Consider the following 20424-nt stretch of genomic DNA (forward strand, 5'->3'; position numbering starts at 1 on the left):
GAGGAGTGAATCTGATCCTGATTTTGTCCCAAACAATGGATCAGATATAGTGTACAAAGTGTAATGTAAAGACGAAAAATTGCACCATATTGTAAACAGGCGACCGCGCTTCCGAAAGCTGAAATAAAATATAATGAATAATAGTAAACTATGGTACAAGTCACTTACCCCATATAATATTGTTGATTATGTCAAGATACCCGATGGGCGTGGTCATAAAGACACTCGTGAGCTACGCTTCCTCATGTCCTTATGACCTCACCCATCGGGTATCTGCACATAACCAGTAATATTATTTGGGGTAACTACTACCTGCCTGGCTCTAGCGTTAACTAGGGCGGTTTGGTTATCCTGCCTGACTCTAGCGCTAACTAGGGCGGTTTGGTTATCCTGCCTGACTCTAGCGCTAACTAGGGCGGTTTGGTTATCCTGCTTGACTCTAGCGCTAACTAGGGCGGTTTGGTTATCCTGCCTGACTCTAGCACTAACTAGGGCGGTTTGGTTATCCTGCCTGGCTCTATCGGTAACTAGGGTGGTTTGGTTATCCTGCCTGACTCTAGCGCTAACTAGGGCGGTTTGGTTATCCTGCTTGACTCTAGCGTTAACTAGGGCGGTTTGGTTATCCTGCCTGACTCTAGCGTTAACTAGGGCGGTTTGGTTATCCTGCCTGACTCTAGCGTTAACTAGGACGGTTTGGTTATCCTGCCTGACTCTAGCGTTAACTAGGGCGGTTTGGTTATCCTGCCTGACTCTAGCGTTAACTAGGACGGTTTGGTTATCCTGCCTGACTCTAGCGTTAACTAGGGCGGTTTGGTTATCCTGCCTGACTCTAGCGCTAACTAGGGCGGTTTGGTTATCCTGCCTGACTCTAGCGCTAACTAGGGCGGTTTGGTTATCCTGCCTGACTCTAGCGCTAACTAGGGCGGTTTGATTATCCTACCTGACTCTAGCGTTAACTAGGGCGGTTTGATTATCCTGCCTGACTCTAGCGCTAACTAGGGCGGTTTGGTTATCCTGCTTGACTCTAGCGCTAACTAGGGCGGTTTGGTTATCCTGCTTGACTCTAGCGCTAACTAGGGCGGTTTGGTTATCCTGCCTGACTTCTAGCGCTAACTAGGGCGGTTTGGTTATCCTGCCTGACTTCTAGCGCTAACTAGGGCGGTTTGGTTATCCTGCCTGACTCTAGTGCTAACTAGGGCGGTTTGATTATCCTACCTGGCTCTTGCGCTAACTAGGGCGGTTTGGCCCCCGATCTCCCCTTCCACTTCTCTACTCCTGGCTCTCACTCTAGCTGCAGGGCATTCACCATATCAAATGTTAGGTAAGTATCCATGATGTTGGTCATCTGAATTTTTATTATGCCCCCGAGATCGAAGATGGGGGGGGGGGGGGGGGGGGGCATATTGTTTTTGTCCTGTCTGTCATTCTGTAATTCTGTTTGAAACTTTAACCTTGCTAATAAGTTTTGAACAGTAAATGCTAGAGCTTTGATATTTCACATGAGTAATCCTTGTGACAAGACCTTTCCGTGGGTACCAACATTTTTGACCCTGTGACCTTGGAGTTTAACCTACTTTTTAAAAAACTTTAACCTTGCCAATAACTTATGAACAGTAAGTGCTAAAGCTTTGATATTTCACATGAGTATTCCTTGTGACAAAACCTTTCCGTGGGTACTTAACGTTTTGACCTTGACATTTGACCTACTTTTAAAGAAAAAATGGCATTGATCATAACTTCTAAATGGTAAATATTAGATTCTTCATATCGTACATAAGCATTTCTTGTGACAAAATATTTCTACTGGTACCAAGATGTGTGTCATTGTGACCTTGGTCATCTTTGGAATTGATCATTATCGGGGCATTTGTGTTTCACAAACACATCTTGTCTTACACTTAAAACACATTAAAGTCATTCATGTCACCGTCACGATGTAATATCTTAAAACAAACAAAATTTATTTTACACGCGTCAGTTTCCATCTTCGTATGATATCCGTCTCAGCAACCCGATTTTGTTCGGCAATCATAGTTCCCGTGCCGCGTATATGACGATGATGTCCGAGACTCAGGGGCCCGTTTTACAAAAGAACTTACGACAAAGTCGCAAGTCTTAAATTGTATTACACAGTTATTAGTTTGAATGAAGGAATTAAAACGTTTCTGAAACTTTAAAATTTTCAACATTATTTCTTCACTATTTTACATTGGAGTGAATTATCTTACAATAAGCCGGAAAATTCCAATATGTAAAGTTGGTCGTAAGTCGTAAGTTCTTTTGTAAAATGCACCCCTGACTATGACATTTCAGAAGAAACCGCTCATATTAGTTATGCTCTAAAACAATATTCCTTAGTTTATTTTGCTGAATTTTTCATCAGATCTTGGGAATTATAATAGTTTCACTTGTAAAATTGGTGCATACTTGGGTCGTTGAAAAATACCGTCAGTTTCAGTTTGCATTACTTAACTGTAGGAGTTCCAACTACCGCATTCTTTACAACTGAACCTTCGTTAATACTTAAAGTGTATCTGGGCCTATATCAAAATTCAAAAAACCTTATTTCACATCTATATCACAGGCAATTGCATCGCTTGCCGAATTTACTATGAAAGTACTCTGCAACAGTAAATTCGACCCCAAGCGATGCAATTGCCTGTGATCTATATAAGGTATGCCTAATTATATGCACAGAGGGAGTTTGTTTGTTAGCTCTTAAAATCAATGGCAAGTAAGTTGGACAAAAGGACAGATATTGAAAATCTTCCGAAAGTGCGGTTACAATCATAAAAGACCCCACAAGACAGTCGCTACTCACCCGTTTGCGATAGTCAGGTATGTAAAATTAGGGGGAATGGGGCTGACCTCCCCACTTTTTGACAACGAACTTTTTTTTTGTAATGCAATAAAGATATATTGGGCGATTCCCCACCTCCACCACCGATATTCTTAATACTGGCAGTGAAAGAAAAGAATGTACCCATGAGGGTTGTGAATGAAAAAATCCCGAGTCAGCCATTCATATATAGTTGAAGACTTGAAACCAGCCTCCCACGTTTTGATAATCCATACTTTCAATTTTATTTTGGTGCCTCCTCCCCCAATCTAATTTAAGGGGATATGATGCTGAGATGAAAGTAATTAGATTTTTCTGAAAATCATTTTATCATAGAAAGGAGGTCTCTCCTGTTTGAAAAATGACAATTTTTATATATGTAAATGAGTTCGTTTCCATGGAAACAACCCCTGAACCTAACAATGTTGAAAAAACACAAAAGGCCAAAATTTAGGAGTTGTAGAACCAAAAATATGTACAACAAACAAGCAGGTTGTAATATGGCTATATTCAATGGCCATCATACAAGCAGTCTATGTGCAGACACTATGGTGTGAAAATATTTTCCACGTAACGCAAAAACAAATTGCCCAAAATTCAGTCCGAATTTCCTCAGCGCCTCAAAAAAATATCTTTTTGAGGATAGAGTTTTCTAGGAAAATGGTCAAAAACATTTACTGAATGTAATTAGATTTTAATTATTTTACTATGATTTAAAGATGGCATCCATAGCTACAGGACTAACCAAAAATATTGGCATTTGATACCACGACATCTGTCAAACTCTGTCTGAGGTCAACGTAAACAACGTAAACATGGCGTCAAAAATCACGCGCTTATGTCGTTACCTCATATATCCTAAAAAACACGTCATAACGGCATTCATACAAAAGTATTTAATCAAAATAAGGCTCCAACTGTTATGATTTATGCTTTTGTATTTCGAAAATATGACTTTAGTCAAAGTCATAATCAATATATTTCACGACAATCATGACCTACGTACGTTAGTTCGAGTTGCGCAGTGACTTCAAAAACGTCACAATCATATCCCCTTAATCAGATTGCCCCATCCCCCACTTTGAAAAATCGATGCTACCATGTACAACTGTATGTCTCTGACATTGTAACCACAATGCAACCTAACTCCCATTCTAGAAGTATCGCTCTTCAACATGACAGTCCATGTGTTGGAATATTCCCAATCTCTCATATTCATAATTTAGTACCCCCCCCCCCCCCCCCCCCCCCCACACACACACAGAGTTTTAGAGCTCTTGTTACAAGTTCCGTCCCCTTGTTCCCTCTTAAACACGGATGAAACTTGCATGTGTTGTCAAAACCATGCTTTATACGTGAATGTAGAGCAGAAAACTCGAAGGCGGGCTAAATAATCTAAAATTTCTGGAGAAAGAAATTATCGTAAACCTACTAAAAATCTTGTGTCACGTTGCACCTACACATCTAATGAAAACTTCCTATGTTCCAATTCAAAACCTTTTAATTCCATTCGCGTCACTGCACTTGAATAGGGGGGAAACTAGCCTTAAGACGTCAATCTAATTGTTCGTTAAACAAAATTCTTCCCTAAACACAAGGCCGTGATTTTGCAATACAAACAACCTAATTTATACCAAGAGAAATCATACAAGCGTAAACATATAAACGATAAATACATGTTATCAGCAGCACAGCTGCCACGTCGTATATATCGACCATGAATCTGAGTGACAACAGGCCATGCGTGCAGCAGTTTCTTAGGTGAACACATTGTGACGTTTGAGAAGTTTGACAGTTGTCACCATCTGACCATATGATACATGTATTGCCGATTGATAAGATAAAAACAAAGGCGGGATTAACCGTTATACAGGTGAACACTATAAGGTTTGTCATATGCATGCATGTATATATCGTGTGTTTGTTCAATATTGCATGTATTTAAATTTGTAATATTTACAGTTACTAATGTTTGGTGAGCGGTAGTCCAGTGATATTTAAATGAATTAGATATTTCGATAAAAGCACTCGTCTTTCAATTTGACATGAACAAGTCAAATTAAAAAGAACCAAGGGATTGTCTGGGTCACTTTTATAATGGGGAATGATAAAACAACGAAGGTCTGTTTTTTACATAACCCCATGATACCAAGAAATGATGTAAACCAATATTCACATGTACTTAGTGTCATTTTCATTGCATTACATATGTATATATAAGAGACACAAAGATACAGATAGTAAAACTGTCATTGTGAGTTACAAAATTATACAGATTTTGTAAACATCACGAGTACAGAACAACGTTTGTTTTAAATAGCACCGTTTCATCATATTTTGTGCAATTTTTATCATAAAGCAAAAATTCTGGTTAACAACAGAAGTAAGATGTGCTTTATTTGATACGCTATGTACATCTCAAAATATTTAAACAACACGAACCATTTAAACTAGATAAACAGCATTGCAAAATAATTTAAATCATTGAAAAATAAGTGTATACATATGATGTTCCTGTGTGCATTCACAGAGTCACCATTTTCAATGTTAGGTTTTACAACAAGTAGAAGCAATAGACAATGTTTATTGTTTTCTGATGGCGAACACAGGAATTCGTCCGTCTGTCAGAACTAAACATCAAGTCCAACATATCAAATCATTTATCGTCAACATAATTACTTGTAACATATTAAAATGTAGGCCTATTTACATATTACTTTCGGGAAAAAATCATTATTAATCATACTAGACACACACGATATAGATACAGGCTTAGATTATATTCTGATTGAGGGATCATGCATCACTTTCATGGGATTTAAACTGCTTTTGAGTTTTCGGCGCATTCTTCTGTTACGGTCAACAAGGAGGCTCCTACGTCATAGTACTCGTAGATTGTTGTGGGTGTCGCGGTGCATCAACACGCACTGGTGTCATTACAAGGCTACATATTGGACAGTTGATTTTCGGCCTAGTCCCGTGCTTTCGATCGCCAGGGTGATTGTCGACCCTAGTTACCTTTCAACCTTAATTCTCTGGATCATGTGGATAGTGCAAATGTTACATCATTTGATATTCCCAAACATTTTAAAAGACCCAAATCCTTCAAATACCTTTATTTCCATAGCTTAAAATCTAAGAGAAGATTTACATTTACTCTAGGACTTGTTGAAAGCACAGTGAAGTAAGTACATTTGGCAATTGTTTAGTATTTTTGTATATTAAAAAGCTGAAAATAGTCTTTAACTGAAATACTCTTACATGCATGTATGGGGGGAAATCGACTTTCATTAAACGTCCATGTACAACTTAGCTTTCTATACATTTAAGGAATTTAGTTCAAACACTTTGTTTGCGTTAACTGCTTCAAATCTGTGCTTATTGAGTGCATTCATGATTAATACTTATATTCTCGTGTTTCAGTGACAGATGTTGTGAAATCGATGTACTTAACGAGAAAAACAGAATATTGCTATTGACAGTAGCATATTATCAGGGTTATATTATATTCAACAGGAAAAAATATCCTATGTTATAAGAAAATTTCCTTTTTCTGATCATTGAATCAATGCAATTCAAAATGGTATGATGATCACAAAATTTCGAATTTCCTCAGCCGCGGTAGCTCAGTGTTGGAGCGTTCGCTTCGTAAACGGGAAGTTGTGAGTTCAAGCCCTGTCAAAACTAAGACGTAGACATAGGTAGTGGTTGCTCCTTCGCCAAACTCTCGGATTTGAGAAGTGAGAATCACGAGTCTTTCGGATATGACCTTAAAAACGGAGGTCCCATGTCGCGGCAGACGTTGGCACGTTAAAGAACCCTCAATGCTACGACCGTAAGCGCTCTAGCATAGGTCTAAATTTGTGGTACTTCACCTACAACTGATCTGAGTGAAAAATTCTCGACCCCCCCCCCCCTTCCATTGATAACAAACCTCAAATTAAATCTCATAAGGTCACACCAGTCTAAGCGCATTAAACAGGTTGGGAACACTTCCCCATTAGCGAGATATTCTCGCTAAAACGCGATTATCCCTCTTTAGCGAGAAATAAACATTACCACAAACAGGTGTTTTTTCGTCTTCATTGAAAATAATGTCAAATCCCGTGCAACGATGAATAAGTGCGACACGCACTCAACATGATGCGAATTGTTTCTATGAAATTGACAACATAGTCATGAAATTGCATGTCAAAGTTGCTGCGTAAAAGGGAAGCAGTCTGAAATCCAATACACATCGTGAGTGTTTTTGTTTTGATTAATATATTTGCAGAAGTATCACACATTTTAGCACTTTTTCTTCTTTTCACGTGAAACACAAAGAGATGTATTCCACGGGTGTTTTTCTCGGTTGTACGGATATATTTATTCTCGCTAGAGAGGGATAATCGCGTTTTAGCGAGAATATCTCGCTATAGGGGAAGTGTTCCCAACCTGTTAAACAGAAACTGACCACAACGTGTGAGATAAGTGTCCAGACATCATGCTTTGAATGTATTTCAGGTTTTATGGGCATTTAATGTGTTGATGTCTAGTCTTTTTATTATGCCAAATTAAAAATGTGACAGATATTTTTACTAGTTGTGGCATATTACATGTGTATACCTTATGTTTAATATTATGTATCATTTAATCAATTTGACCAATTTATGTGTTCTGTTTATATGTTATATTTTGTTTCATTGTCATATTCTTGATAAACGACCAGTTTTATCTCTTATATGAGCTGTGTATTTTATAAGAGCAGGCTGGCAAAATGGCAGATTGATTCTTTGACGGTTTTGACCCAATACATTGAAGGGTGAATAGCGAGGCTGTTGAATCATCTAAGGGTTGATTGGATTGGTGATTTATCCGTTCATTTGAAGTTCATTTAAACTTTTTTTTTTACTCTTTAGATAAAATGGAGGAAAAAATACAGATCTTAAAGAAGAGAATGGTGGATGTTACACCTATAAAGGGCGATGAAGATTTCTATCCAAATGACACCACGTAAGCAAAAGAGTTAAATATACTTGCGTGTATTTTATTCAAGAAATGTATATTTAGTAGGGGAGAATTTGTTGCAAATAATATAGTTTAGATTCTATTTCATGGTTTTAGTCCAGCCTGTTACATTTGTAGATGGATTGCAGTGTACCAACTAATGATTGGAACTATGTACAGAACTATGCTATATGTGAACGACAGAAATAGGCAGTGGTATCGCACAACTGCGTCGTCATGTAATCTATCACTAATTCACAGTTGTTAACTTCATTTGTTCAAAAATGTATAGTTAATTGTATAGAGAGATACATGTACAGCTGGTTGTAGTGCACCCGTGTGAGCAGCATCATTTAAATTCTTCAGATGTCGTATCTCTGATAGGTTATAAAACGATTAAGTTTTTTATTGCTGATGGATTCCTTTTTTGCATGTTGTACACCAGCATACATCGTACTGTTGCTATGGTATTTCTACACATATTTAACTTCAAAACCGGCTACAGAAACTAAAGGAAAGTTTACGATCTGAATATGCTTTGATTTGGGCGTACCATATACCCGGTAGCTATTCATAATAACCCTCAAATCTATTTAATAGCAGCCTTAAAATCTATCCAATAGGAAACCTTCAAATATATCTATATTCTAAAAGGAGCCATCAAATCTATTTACTAGGCACCTTCAAAACAACTGTTACGATACTTATATACATACTTGTATATTGAAATAACCAGTAAAAACCAGTGCTTTATTCTATATGAAACTTGTTCCTTGATCGAGTTATAGACACGGTGGGGCTAATGTATCAATTACAGGACATGGACCAATCAATTTTCTTCCATGTGCTTTTCATGGCAGTTCCAAACTTTTCCGGGTTTTATTACATACATGTACCATGCAATAACATTAAGCAGGGGAAATTGCACACACAACATGAGTTATTCAGGGATGCTAGGTAATGATAATTGATCACTTGTTGGAAATACCCAAAACGTTTAGAAATCTCAAGGGACTTCTTTTCTTTATATTATTACCACAAATGACGAATTCACACAATCGTATTCTTACTTATCCCGTAGGAATCCGGGTTTGAATAGGTCCTCAGTATCCCTTGCTTGTTGTAAGAGGCGACTACATGGGGCGGTCCTTCAGATGAAACCGCAAAAACCGAGGTCCCGTGTCACATCAGGTGTGACACGATAAAGACCCCTCCCTGCTCAAAGGCCGTAAGCGCCGGGTATAGGCCTACATTTTGCAGCCCTTCACCGGCAGTGGTGACGTCTCCATATGAATGAAAGATTCTTAAGAGGGACGTTAAACAATAATTAATCAATCATTGATATTCTTTCTTATTCTTCCACATGTAATGTATAGCTAAACAAGCTTCGAATTACCAGAAACAGCCCCCAGAAGCTGAGGACATTTTTCGTAATATGTAATAAAAAAATTAACGAAAATATTTGTAAGCACGTGTACAGTGCTACATTGTAGCTACGCCACTGACTGTTTGTTATCTTCACCATTTCATGTATAGAACTTGATAGAGATCATTTAAACCGTTGGTCGCCGTGGTGTTCAGGGTTTCATAAGATAATCTGATTGTTGCCTGTTTCCCATGTATCTAATATTAAAGTCTATAATTTATCTTCAGGATTGTGAGGTACCTTAAGTCACGTGACTGGAATGTTGATGAGGCCGAAAAGATGCTTCGGAACACGATAGAATACAGAAGGCGAACCAATGTCATAGACATAGACTGCAAATGGTGCCATGACAGACCAGGTTTCCACACAATGGTACGCACCTCTTGTGTTAATGCTGATACTATTCTTTAAAAGTAGTACACGAGAGCGCGTACTTTCTCCCTTGTTTACTAGTAAAGGATGAGTACAAGTGAAGTGTTGATAGAATGGACCCCAGTAAATTCAAAATTAAAAGGTTTGAAAAAGAGCATACATGTATATCTTTTATTAGCTCACCTGAGCTAAAAGCTTAAGTGAGCTTTTCTGATCACCCGTATTCCGGCGTCCGTCTGTCTGTCCGTCCGTCTGTAAACTTTCCAACATTTTTGACATCTTCTCAAAAACCACTGGGCCAATTTCAACCTAAGTTGGCACAAAGCATCCTTAGGTAAAGGAAATTCTAATTTGTTAAAATAAAGGGCCAGGCCACCTTCCAAGGGGAGATAATCAAGAAAAATTAAAATAGAGTATGGTCATTAAAAAATCTTCTTCACAAGAACCACTGGGCCAGAAAAGATTAAATTTATAGATAAACTTTATTAGGTAGTGCAGATTCTAAATTGTAAAAATCATGGCCCCCGGGGGTCGGATGGGGCCACAATAGGGGATCAAAGTTTTACATACAAATATATAGGGAACACCTTTTAAAACCATCTTCTCAAGACCCACTAAGCCAGAAAAGCTGAGATTTACATGAAAGCTTTCTGACATAGTGCAGATTCAAGTTTGTTAAAATCATGGCCCGCGGGGGTCGGATGGGGCCACAAGGCGGAATCAAATTTTTACATACAAATATATAGGGAAAATCTTTAAAAATCTTCTCAAGAACCACTAAGCCAGAAAAGCTAATATTTACATGAAAGCTTTCTGACATAGTGCAGATTCAAGTTTGTTAAAATCCTGGCTCGCTGGGGTCGAATGGGGCCACAATAGGGGATCAAATTTTATTACATACAAATATATAAGAAAAATCTTTTAAAATCGTCTTCTCAAGAACCACTGAGCCAGAAAAGCTGAGATTTATATGAAAGCTTCCTGATATAGTGCAGATTTTAAATTGTGAAAATTCTGGCCCCCCGGAGGTCGGATGGGGCCATAATAGGGGATCAAAATGTTACATACAAATATATAAGAAAAATCTTTAAACATCTTCTTCTCAAGAACCACTGAGCCAGAAAAGCTGATATTTACATGAAAGCTTTCTGATATAATGCAGATTCAATTTTGTTAAAATCCGGGGCTCGCATGGGGTCACAATAGGGGATCAAAGTTCTACATACAAATATATAGGGACAATCTTTAAAAATCTGCCAAAGAACCACTGAGCTAGAAAAGCTGATATTTTCATGAAAGCTTCCTAACATAGTGCAGAGTTAAGTTTGTTCAAATCATGGCCCCCTGGGGTAGGATGGGGCCACAATAGGGGATCAAAGTTTTACATACAAATACAATGTATATAGGGAACATCTTTAAAAATCTTCTTTTCAAGAATCACTGAGCCAGAAAAGCTGATATTTACATGAAAGCTTTCTGACATAGTGCAGATTCAAGTTTGTTCAAATCATGACCCCTGGGGGTAGGATGGGGCCACAAGGAGGGATCAAAGTTTTACATACAAATATATAGGAAAAATCTTTAAGAATCTTCTTCTCAAGAACCATTGGGCCAAAGAAGTTCACATTTACATGAAAGCTTTTTGACATAGTGTAGATTCAAGTGTGCAAAAACCATGGCCTCCAGGGGTAGGTTGGGGCCATAATAGGGACTACGACTTTACATGCAAATATATATGGAAAGTCTTCGGATATGGACCAAGGTGACTCGGGTGAGTGATGTGGCCCATGGGCCTCTTGTCTTATGATCGTATCATTATTCTATATTTAACTTCAACTTCCTTATATCAATCATATACTGATTAGCTGATATTTCGGTGTGTGATTTTCTGTACATAGTGAATACATTGTCACCTGCATTTTCACTAGTCAAGGGTTCCGATCTTCATTCACCCTTGTCAGATTTGGTCGGAATTTTGCTTCTCAAGAAACTGAATTTTAGTACATACGATGAAACGTCTCTGCATCCTATCAACATCCGTCAAACATAACGTCACGTGCAAGAGAATAAAAGCAGCCATGCTAAACAGATTATGCTGCCTGAAAGCAAGTCAATACTGCTATTAGTTTTGTTTCCTTTGATTTTCTTCAAAACAATGACAGGTTCGAATCTGATACTACATAAAAATAATCAGGATTTTCTAAACTTCAAGCATAGTAGAGCAAATATTCTTTCCAGAATCAAATTATTGAACCCTCCCTATCGCATTATGTATGACCGTAAGCGCTACGTATAGGTCACAATGTGTGGCACTTCACCAAGAGCTGATGACGTCAATACTTGAGTGAGAAATTTTGAATGAGGCGTAGCACAAAATACATACACAAAACTTGTGCATTTCAGCGTCAGGTCGGGTTCGATGAGAGTGGCCGACCTGTGATTTACTCCAACTTCAGACAGGCAGCAACTCATAGGTACAGCGCCGAGGACTCTATAACCCACGTGTCTTATATAATAGAGAACGCCATACTTACTATGAACCCCGGCATAAGTACGTGGGTGTTTGTGGTTGACTGCTCGGGTATGTATGTTGATTTCTCAGTCGTACAAAGGACAGTCATTTTTATTCTGAAATGTCTTATCCTTTTTGTGATAAAGACTTTGTAAGTTGTCAGAACTTGTGTGCAAACCGTTGGTATTGATATACAATGGAATACGTTCAAATCAAATCAAATTCAAAATGGCGGTATCTTTACTAGCTTCTGTATGATATATGTATATGATGTATTTCACTTTGTGATGCTCACACTTTGTAGGTATGACACTCCCACTGTGCAATCCCAAACTTGGGTATGGAGTGACCCAGACTTTGGCGGATCATTACCCAGAGCGATTAGGGATGGTAATCTGCTTAAACCACAATGCCGTTTTCCACGCCGTCTGGAAAGCTATTAAAATGTTCCTGCACAAGAACACGGCATCCAAAGTAAACCTTGTGCGTTCTATGTCTAAAATAAAAGAGATATTTCATGAATATTTCTCGGACGAGTTAACAGAATGGTTGCTAGAGGAGATAAAATTAAATAAACAGCCTCCACTGAGCACCACTCAACAAATGTTCTGGACGTGTCCAGAGAAGAAAGATTCCCATGATCCACGTGGCTGTCCATCTTACGTGTCCGAGTATGTGGACAGATATTTTGAGATGAAGGAAACATCCAAACAACGTGTACATGGACCTTTCCCTTCCATCATTGATAGTTTATTAGGAGAACACTGTGACGTCATGTCTACCTCTTCGATCGAACAGGCCTCTTTCGACGACTTCAGTAGAAGTTGTAGTGATGGGGAACTAGATTTGGACACGGTTAAAGAAGTAGAAATTCCAGACGAATTCAAAATTGACGGCAGTGCTGCTAAACAGAATTCTGTCTCTTAATTAGACATTGTTGTTGATAGAAGTTTATGTAGTCTTTCATTGCTTTTACGGTTGAGTGTTGCATGTGATTTTTTTGGCATTATATGTATATATAATATTGTTGATAAATAAAGTTAATCTACCTCCAATCTTGGCCTACATGCATGTAATGACACCAGTTTTCTGTAATCATTTATACGCCTGTTTATGGTGAGAGTGATTAGTTACAATGTCAAAGATTTTCTTCAAATTTTCTTTGTAAATAACTTTCACTATACACATCTATCACTAGAAATAGGTTACAAGGGTATTTTCACACACCATATTCATTTTGAAATACGAACTCAATATTTAACATAAGTTATACTGTCTGCATTTCATGTTAATCTTATTTTTTATGTAAGTATATGTATCATAGTACCCACAGCAAGATAAAGGACATGATAACGTGGCTGTCACGGCTAAAAGGTTGACAAATTTTTATTATAATTTTAGCATGTTATTAATCTTGCAGCTGTGTTTTGTGCCCTCTGGAGTTTGCTGGTGTGTTGAGAATGAACACCATAAAGCAAAACATTTCGTAATCTAATATGGATGTAACTAACGAGTTTACTAGAGTTTTACATGCTTTATCGTTGATAATGGACGGATACAGCCAATTCTGCGAATGTTAACATATGATGAGCGGGAAATAGAGAGACGGTGTTTCATATGGTAATGGATTTGTCAAAGAATACGCCCAAATTCCTTACGAAAGATGAATCACTTACAACACAGTCACCAACTTCAAGATGAAAACTGCTCATATCTTTAAGTCTTTGTTGTGGTGCGAAGACTACAAGTTCGGTTTTATCTTCATTGGGTTTTAGGAGGTTGATACCCATCCACATACGTATGCCCGATAAACAACTTGAGAGTCTTTGAGATATACCAGTCCCATTGTCACCAGGTTCAACGATGATGTAGAGCTGGGCTCCATTGGCGTATATATGATACGTCATATCATGACGTCTGCATACTTCCCCCAAGAGTTTTGGAAAAAGACAATATAGTCTCGGACCCAGGACTGAGCCTTGCGGTACACCACATTCGAGGAGACAAGCATCAGACAACGATGAACCGACGGCAACACGTTGATATATATCACTAAGATAGGATTTAATCCATTTCAATGCAGGTTCAGTGATAACAAACATGTTGTCTATACATTGCAATGGAATATTGTGGTATATGACATCGAAAGCTGCAGATCGAGCAATACAAGGATAGCGCAACTGGTATTGTCAATTGCACATACGATGTCATGATGTACCTTCATTAGTACAGTTTCTGTAGAGTGTCCCGTTCTGTACGCGGACTGAAAATTGTCATGCAGTTGATGAATCTCCAGATGAGCTTCGATTCGTTTTACAATAACTTTTTCAAGAATCTTCGAAAGGAACGAAAGATTTGACACAGGGCGATAGTTTTTGAAAATGTCTTTGTCCAACCCTGGATTTTTCAGTAATGATCGAACGATTGCTTGCTTAAAGTCACTAGGAACAATGGATTCCAACAGCGACTTGTTTATGATTAAAGTGATGGATGGCAAGAAACTCCCAGTGCATTGTTTCAATAGATGCGCAGGAACTGGGTCCAATTCACAAGATTTGGGTGCTGAGTTCATAAGGAGTTTTCGAATTTCTCCTGTAGTTGCATGTGCAAATTTCGTGAGGTGCTCACAATCAAATGGATTATCAGAGCAAAAAGGATCTTTTGCGCCATTGTTCGAGGCAATACATTCGCAAACTGATAAACGGATATTATTTATTTTTCTATGGAAATATTTAGCAAAGTTTTCCTATAATTCCTTTCTCTCAGAAGATGAAGGTAAAATGGTTTCGGACGTGTTACCGATGAGCCGATTCGTCAGACAATAGAGTCTCTGTCACACTCGGTTATTTTGTGTGAAATGAATAATATTCCTTTTTACACTGAGTTAAGGATATGCTGTATGTTCGAACTGACGCCTTATATATTTGATGGTGTACAGTCAAACGTGTTGTTGCTATGTACGTTCTGTTTTTCGCTTTGTTCGTTTTATCATATGAAGTTCCTATGTAAACCACTGGGAATTATGCCTAACGATCGCATTTTTTCTTGCAATGGCACGTGGTCATTTATCACATCACGGATACCCTCATTGTAGAAGCCAACCATGCCTTCGATTGGAATATCGCTCTTGCCTTTTGAATCAAATATTAGTTGATTATCAACGGTTGGAGCGGAATTCAGGATTGTTCTGTCATCTCTGTTAGTAATTACGTCCAGCATATGACCGCGCACATGAGTAGGATCAGTTATATGCTGTGATAACCCATGCTCTTTAAGAGAGTTCATGAACATGTGGGAATTTGGGTCCTTAACCATGTCAAGATGGAAATTCATTTCATAGGAGTAAAGTACCCCTATTGATTTTGAGGTCACATGGTCAAAGGTCAAACTGGACATAGGAAAATACTGTACGCTCAATATCTTGAGAATCCTTTGCTCGACAGGCATCAAACTTGGTACACTTGTACATCTTCAGGAGAAGATGACCCCTATTGATTTTAAGGTAACGAAGTCAAAGGTCAAGGGTTTAACTGGACATAGTAATATACTGTTTCCTATATTTTAAGAGTTATTTGCTTGATTGACTCAAACTTTGTACACTGGTACAGCATAAGGAGTAGATGACCCTTATTGATTTTTAGGTCACATGGTCAATCCACTCTTGACATAGGAAAATATTGTCTGCTCAGTATTTCAAATTGGTGATACCACTAATTAAATGATGCATGTGTATAACCCTTTTCAATTTTGCACCCGGGGGGGGGGGGGGGGTATATGTTTTACAAACATATCTTGTTTCCAATTGTGTTTTATACTTTTTTCATTTGTATTGCAAAAATTTTCATTCGTATTCTATTCTAGGGGTTGTTTATTTTCATTTATTATCAAGTATTCTATTGATCAAATTTAGCCTGTATAGTATTGAAAGCGAGCAAGATAATCCGAATGCCTTTTGAAACCACAAGATAAACTGGTTCCTCTGTTATTTCCGTGTAGGACTAGTTAAGGAGGTATGCTACACCAGAGAAATTTGATGTAGATGAAAAATGGAGGATATGTTGAACAATATTTTGAAGTTGAGAATTTTCAAATTGACTTTATTTTGTCAAAAAATTCAGTTTTAGTAGAAGGTACTCTAAAAAAAAATTAAAAAACCCCTGCTGGACTCGAACCCGAGACCTACAGTTCAGTTGTCGGTATTCTAACCTTTGAGCTACTCGGCTAGGTATTTAAATGGAAAAGGAAAAGTCAAATATTGCTGATATCGATTTTTTTATCCATGTTTTTAAAGGAAGTCAGCCATTATGACGATGTAGAGTACTACCTTAAACACACAAGGTTGATAAGAGAGGTATAGTCCTTAAAGGCCGGGAGTAACCTAGAAAAATTTACACCCCTACAGCAATTAAGCATATATGGCAAGAGGGCAGGGCTTAGCAGTGTTATCAGAATAAGCAGCAGTTTGATGCTTGACGCTACACGTGCTCTGCAGCAGACGATATTTTGAACAGGGAGACTGGCATGATTTATCAAAATAAACTAAAGTTTTCCCGCATTTTTCTACCACTCTGCTGGATCTGTGAGGCACTGAAAGGATAGGTTTTTACTTTAACAAAACTTCACCCTGGGAATTACAAAATGAATTCATCATTGTTTTATCCATGTCTTTTAAAACATGTAGTTTTTCGATAATATACACAAAATATTGGTATATATGATATAATAATACTTATGATTTTCCTCTTGGTACCTTTCAATTATGAGAAGAATTTGGGGGGAAATTGTAGCTGTGCAATGGAGGACATGTTCATTGAAGGATTATTAAGAAACACTTTGTCCATTATGATATTTGGAGACCTACTATCTGTGATTGTCTCTATTGACATTGTAATGTTCACACATAAGAGTCCAGATTGAGAGTAATTTTAAAGTGATGGTTGATCAATTGGACATTTGTCATCATTGGTGAGAGACAATGGGAGTTACACAACTGGCCTAGGAGATTGTTGCTTTAATCAGACAAACATCATGCTTGACATTATTCTAGAAAAGGTACCAGCAATCCTGCAAAACTCTGAAACAGCGATCAGACTGAACAGTCCTAATGAGTTATTTTTATAAAGTTAACAAAGTTTTTTAAAAGAATGTGATTATATATAATTAAAAAATAAAATCTGGATTTACCAATGATATATGAGTAAGTACTTTTTTCCACGTTATACAGTGATTTGATTACATGTTTCCTTTGGTGCAACCCCCCTTATCTAGAACTAGACAAGCATGCTCGTGCAATATGTGAGTCAACATCCGGTGTAAACAATAACAAAAGATAATCACACCCACAAACTGCCAATCTCTAGTTTGAAATACAAATTTAGCCCTGCTTCAGATTTTTTAGGCCAAAATTAAAACTTCATGAGAATTTATATCTAAAATAGATATGGCCAATATATGCACAGTTATGAAGGGAACAAGCATACCCATTTTAAAATTTCAGTACAACAGCTTAATTTTTATTTTTGCAAAATAAGTGCTGCAACCTGAATGTGACCAGAAAATTCATATATTCCACCATTTTCACCGATTGGCTGCTTTTATACCCAATTGCCGGCCTTTAAAATCCACATACAATGGTACACAGTAGTCATGAAAAAGATGTAGGCTATGGCTTAAAAATCGACCAATAAAATACATTGTAACAAACGAAAATAAACAATTGTCGCATACAATACAACTGAAAATTATACAATGCATACGAAAAGTTATACGATGCAAATGAAAATTATACAACACAAACGAAACTCTTGACATTAGAAATGAAAAATTATACAATACAAATGGAAAATATACATTTTCAAATGTAATATCATACAACACAATGGACAATTGGGAAAATATACATTTACAATTGAGAAATTAGACAATTGAAATGAAAAGTTATCAATGAAAATGGAAAAGATATTATACTTGTATGCAGGAAAGCAGTTCAAATATACACATATATAACAGAGAAGGGTAGATAGCTGTTGACGTTTCATATTTAAATCGTTCACATAACATACATGTACATTTGCATCTGTAACGAGAGAGAAAAAATCGCACGTTTAAAATCATAAACCACCAATGGGAAAAATCGAGAGTGGAGGTTATATGGTCTAAAGGTGAGATGACTGCGAATAAATCCTGAGAGAAGTTATGGACCAGATGATTTCAAGTATTTTGATGGATTCTGGAACAAGTATGTTGAATTTTGAAACACCGGAACATGGATCATGGGTCTGGATGATTGATGTTCTGCATGTACACACACCCATACTGAAGAAGTTTTGCATTTTCTTTTTAAAAACTGAGCACATCTTTCTTTTTATTATTTCTGCGTTACTTCGTACAATCAATAGTATGACCACTGTGAGTGTCAACTCTATAATTTACTTATACACTGATCGATTGGTTACTTTCACTTCGATCGTTTATATGTAATATCAATCTGTTAATTGTATGAAACACACAGAATTTAATACGAGAAGGTATAGTTTGACAAAATATTTAAAAAATTCACCAATCGGAAGGGTTAAACCTACGAAAGCGTATTAGTGTCACGTTTTTATTTTATTTTATTTTTTATATTTTACACTTTAATCTATAAAATTTACACTTTAATCTGTAAATTTTACACTTTAATCTGTCAAATGTACACTTTAATCTCTGAAATTTACACTTTCATCAGTAAAATTTACACTTTAATCTGTTAGATTTACATTTTAATCTGTAAAATTTATTCTTTTTTCTGTATAATTTCACTTGGTTGGGTCAAAAACCGAGAAAAATATCCACAATGTGCTCTCTCTCTCTCTCTCTCTCTCTCTCTCGCTTGACTCAACTGAACTTGTTCATATATGGTACGAAAGTGATTTTTAATTTCTCTGCGTGGGGGCAATATACTATAATATTGTTGTTGTGGTAATGAAGGTGAGGTATATCGGTTGCATTTAAAAAACAAGAATATCAGTAAAACTAATGGATGCTTCCCGAATTGTATCTAACCAATGAAATACATCATCTGGGGCATGACTTGTACAATGATCAACAACTGTTAAAATGAAGGTTTTTAATATACATATATAAGTATGTGTTGAGTGACCTTAACCTTTACAAAATGACCCTGAGGAATGACCTTCGTCTGACAGGTTATTTGCCCATTACTTGTTTGTGTGATATATGATCAATAGCTGTTCAAAAACTATTAAAATAAAGAACTTTTTTTCCTTACATAGATGTATGTTCTGAGAAACCTTTAGTTGACCTTTCCAAAATGACCTTGAGTGACCTTTGACTGACAGTCATTTGCCTGTTACTTATTTGTGCCATTTATGATCAATACTTGATCAGAAACTGTTGAAATGAGGAAGATCTTTTGAGTGGCCATGACCTTTCCAAAATGGCCAACCAACCTGATCTTGCACCTCTGGTACATATATGGGTTCGTGTTTGCCCAACTTTCTATTTTGTATTTCTTATAGGAGTTATGAGATTGATCGCTGTTCGTTATCTTTATTTTTTTTTAAAATATATATATATATTTTATTTGGAAGCATACACTTTTGGTTGGGATAAAATATCCTAGGATATTCCCGCTTATTCCTCACCTATGGTGCCAGGGCCCATTGGATTGGATGTATTTTTTTTTTTATTAATTACATACGTATATATATAAATACATACACGATATTACTTTTAAAAAAATGAATATATAAGACATATACGCATACATATAGATACACATTCATATACATTAATACAATATTCATAATACTATATCAAATATATACAAATATGGTAGAGATATTTTTCAATAAGCCATGCTGCCTGTGGGGAACAACCTTAAACACACAATATCCATATTTTCCCCTCCAGGCAGCACTACTGAAGGACAGACCCCTTCAGATAGTCTGAATATTTTCAATTATTATCATCACTAAGTCATAGAAATATCATAAAACCATTTATAATTGAAGTTGAAATTCAGTGTTTTATAAGTCTCATATTGGTACATTAAGTTTGTTTTTACAAAATCGGAAATGTCATTAATATTTTCTTCTTTATTTTCATATCTAAGCTTCATCTTTATTTTATACATGTAAAAAGCTGTATATGATAATAAATGATTTATTGAAATAGTAGTTTTATTTTCTTCATGAAAAAATCCTAATGCAACATGTTTCCATTTTAAATTAAATTTCAAACGATTTTCTAATTTCTTCCATATCAATTGTACGTTTCTACACACAA

At 36.8% G+C, this 20424-nt stretch overlaps 1 protein-coding gene across 3 annotated transcripts; it reads left to right on the plus strand.

Annotated features, from left to right (window-relative positions):
- Window positions 1–4375: 4375 nt before the first annotated feature.
- LOC125683219 (phosphatidylinositol transfer protein 3-like) lies at window positions 4376–13190 on the plus strand. Of its 3 annotated transcripts, none has more exons than XM_048924109.2 (5): window positions 4376–4712; window positions 7738–7831; window positions 9479–9623; window positions 12027–12204; window positions 12440–13190. In XM_048924109.2, exons 2-5 carry the CDS (start codon window positions 7743–7745, stop codon window positions 13060–13062), a joined length of 1035 nt encoding a protein of 344 aa, XP_048780066.2. In that variant the 5' UTR covers window positions 4376–4712; window positions 7738–7742; the 3' UTR covers window positions 13063–13190. The 3 variants fall into 3 exon arrangements, with proteins under 3 accessions (XP_048780066.2, XP_048780077.2, XP_048780088.2); XM_048924120.2 differs by having other exon boundaries at window positions 4512–6023; XM_048924131.2 differs by having other exon boundaries at window positions 4512–4726.
- The last annotated feature ends 7234 nt before the right edge of the window (window positions 13191–20424 follow it).

The sequence above is a fragment of the Ostrea edulis genome, chromosome 1, assembly GCF_947568905.1.
Source record: "Ostrea edulis chromosome 1, xbOstEdul1.1, whole genome shotgun sequence".
Taxonomy (NCBI): Eukaryota; Metazoa; Mollusca; class Bivalvia; order Ostreida; family Ostreidae; genus Ostrea; species Ostrea edulis.

Coding starts and splice junctions, on each gene's coding strand:
- LOC125683219 (XM_048924109.2), top strand. CDS start 7,743: ATGGAGGAAAAAATACAGATCTTAAAGAAGAGAATGGTGGATGTTACA. Junction 9,624..12,026: donor GACCAGGTTTCCACACAATG/GTACGCACCTCT, acceptor TGTGCATTTCAG/CGTCAGGTCGGGTTCGATGA. Junction 12,205..12,439: donor GTTTGTGGTTGACTGCTCGG/GTATGTATGTTG, acceptor CACACTTTGTAG/GTATGACACTCCCACTGTGC.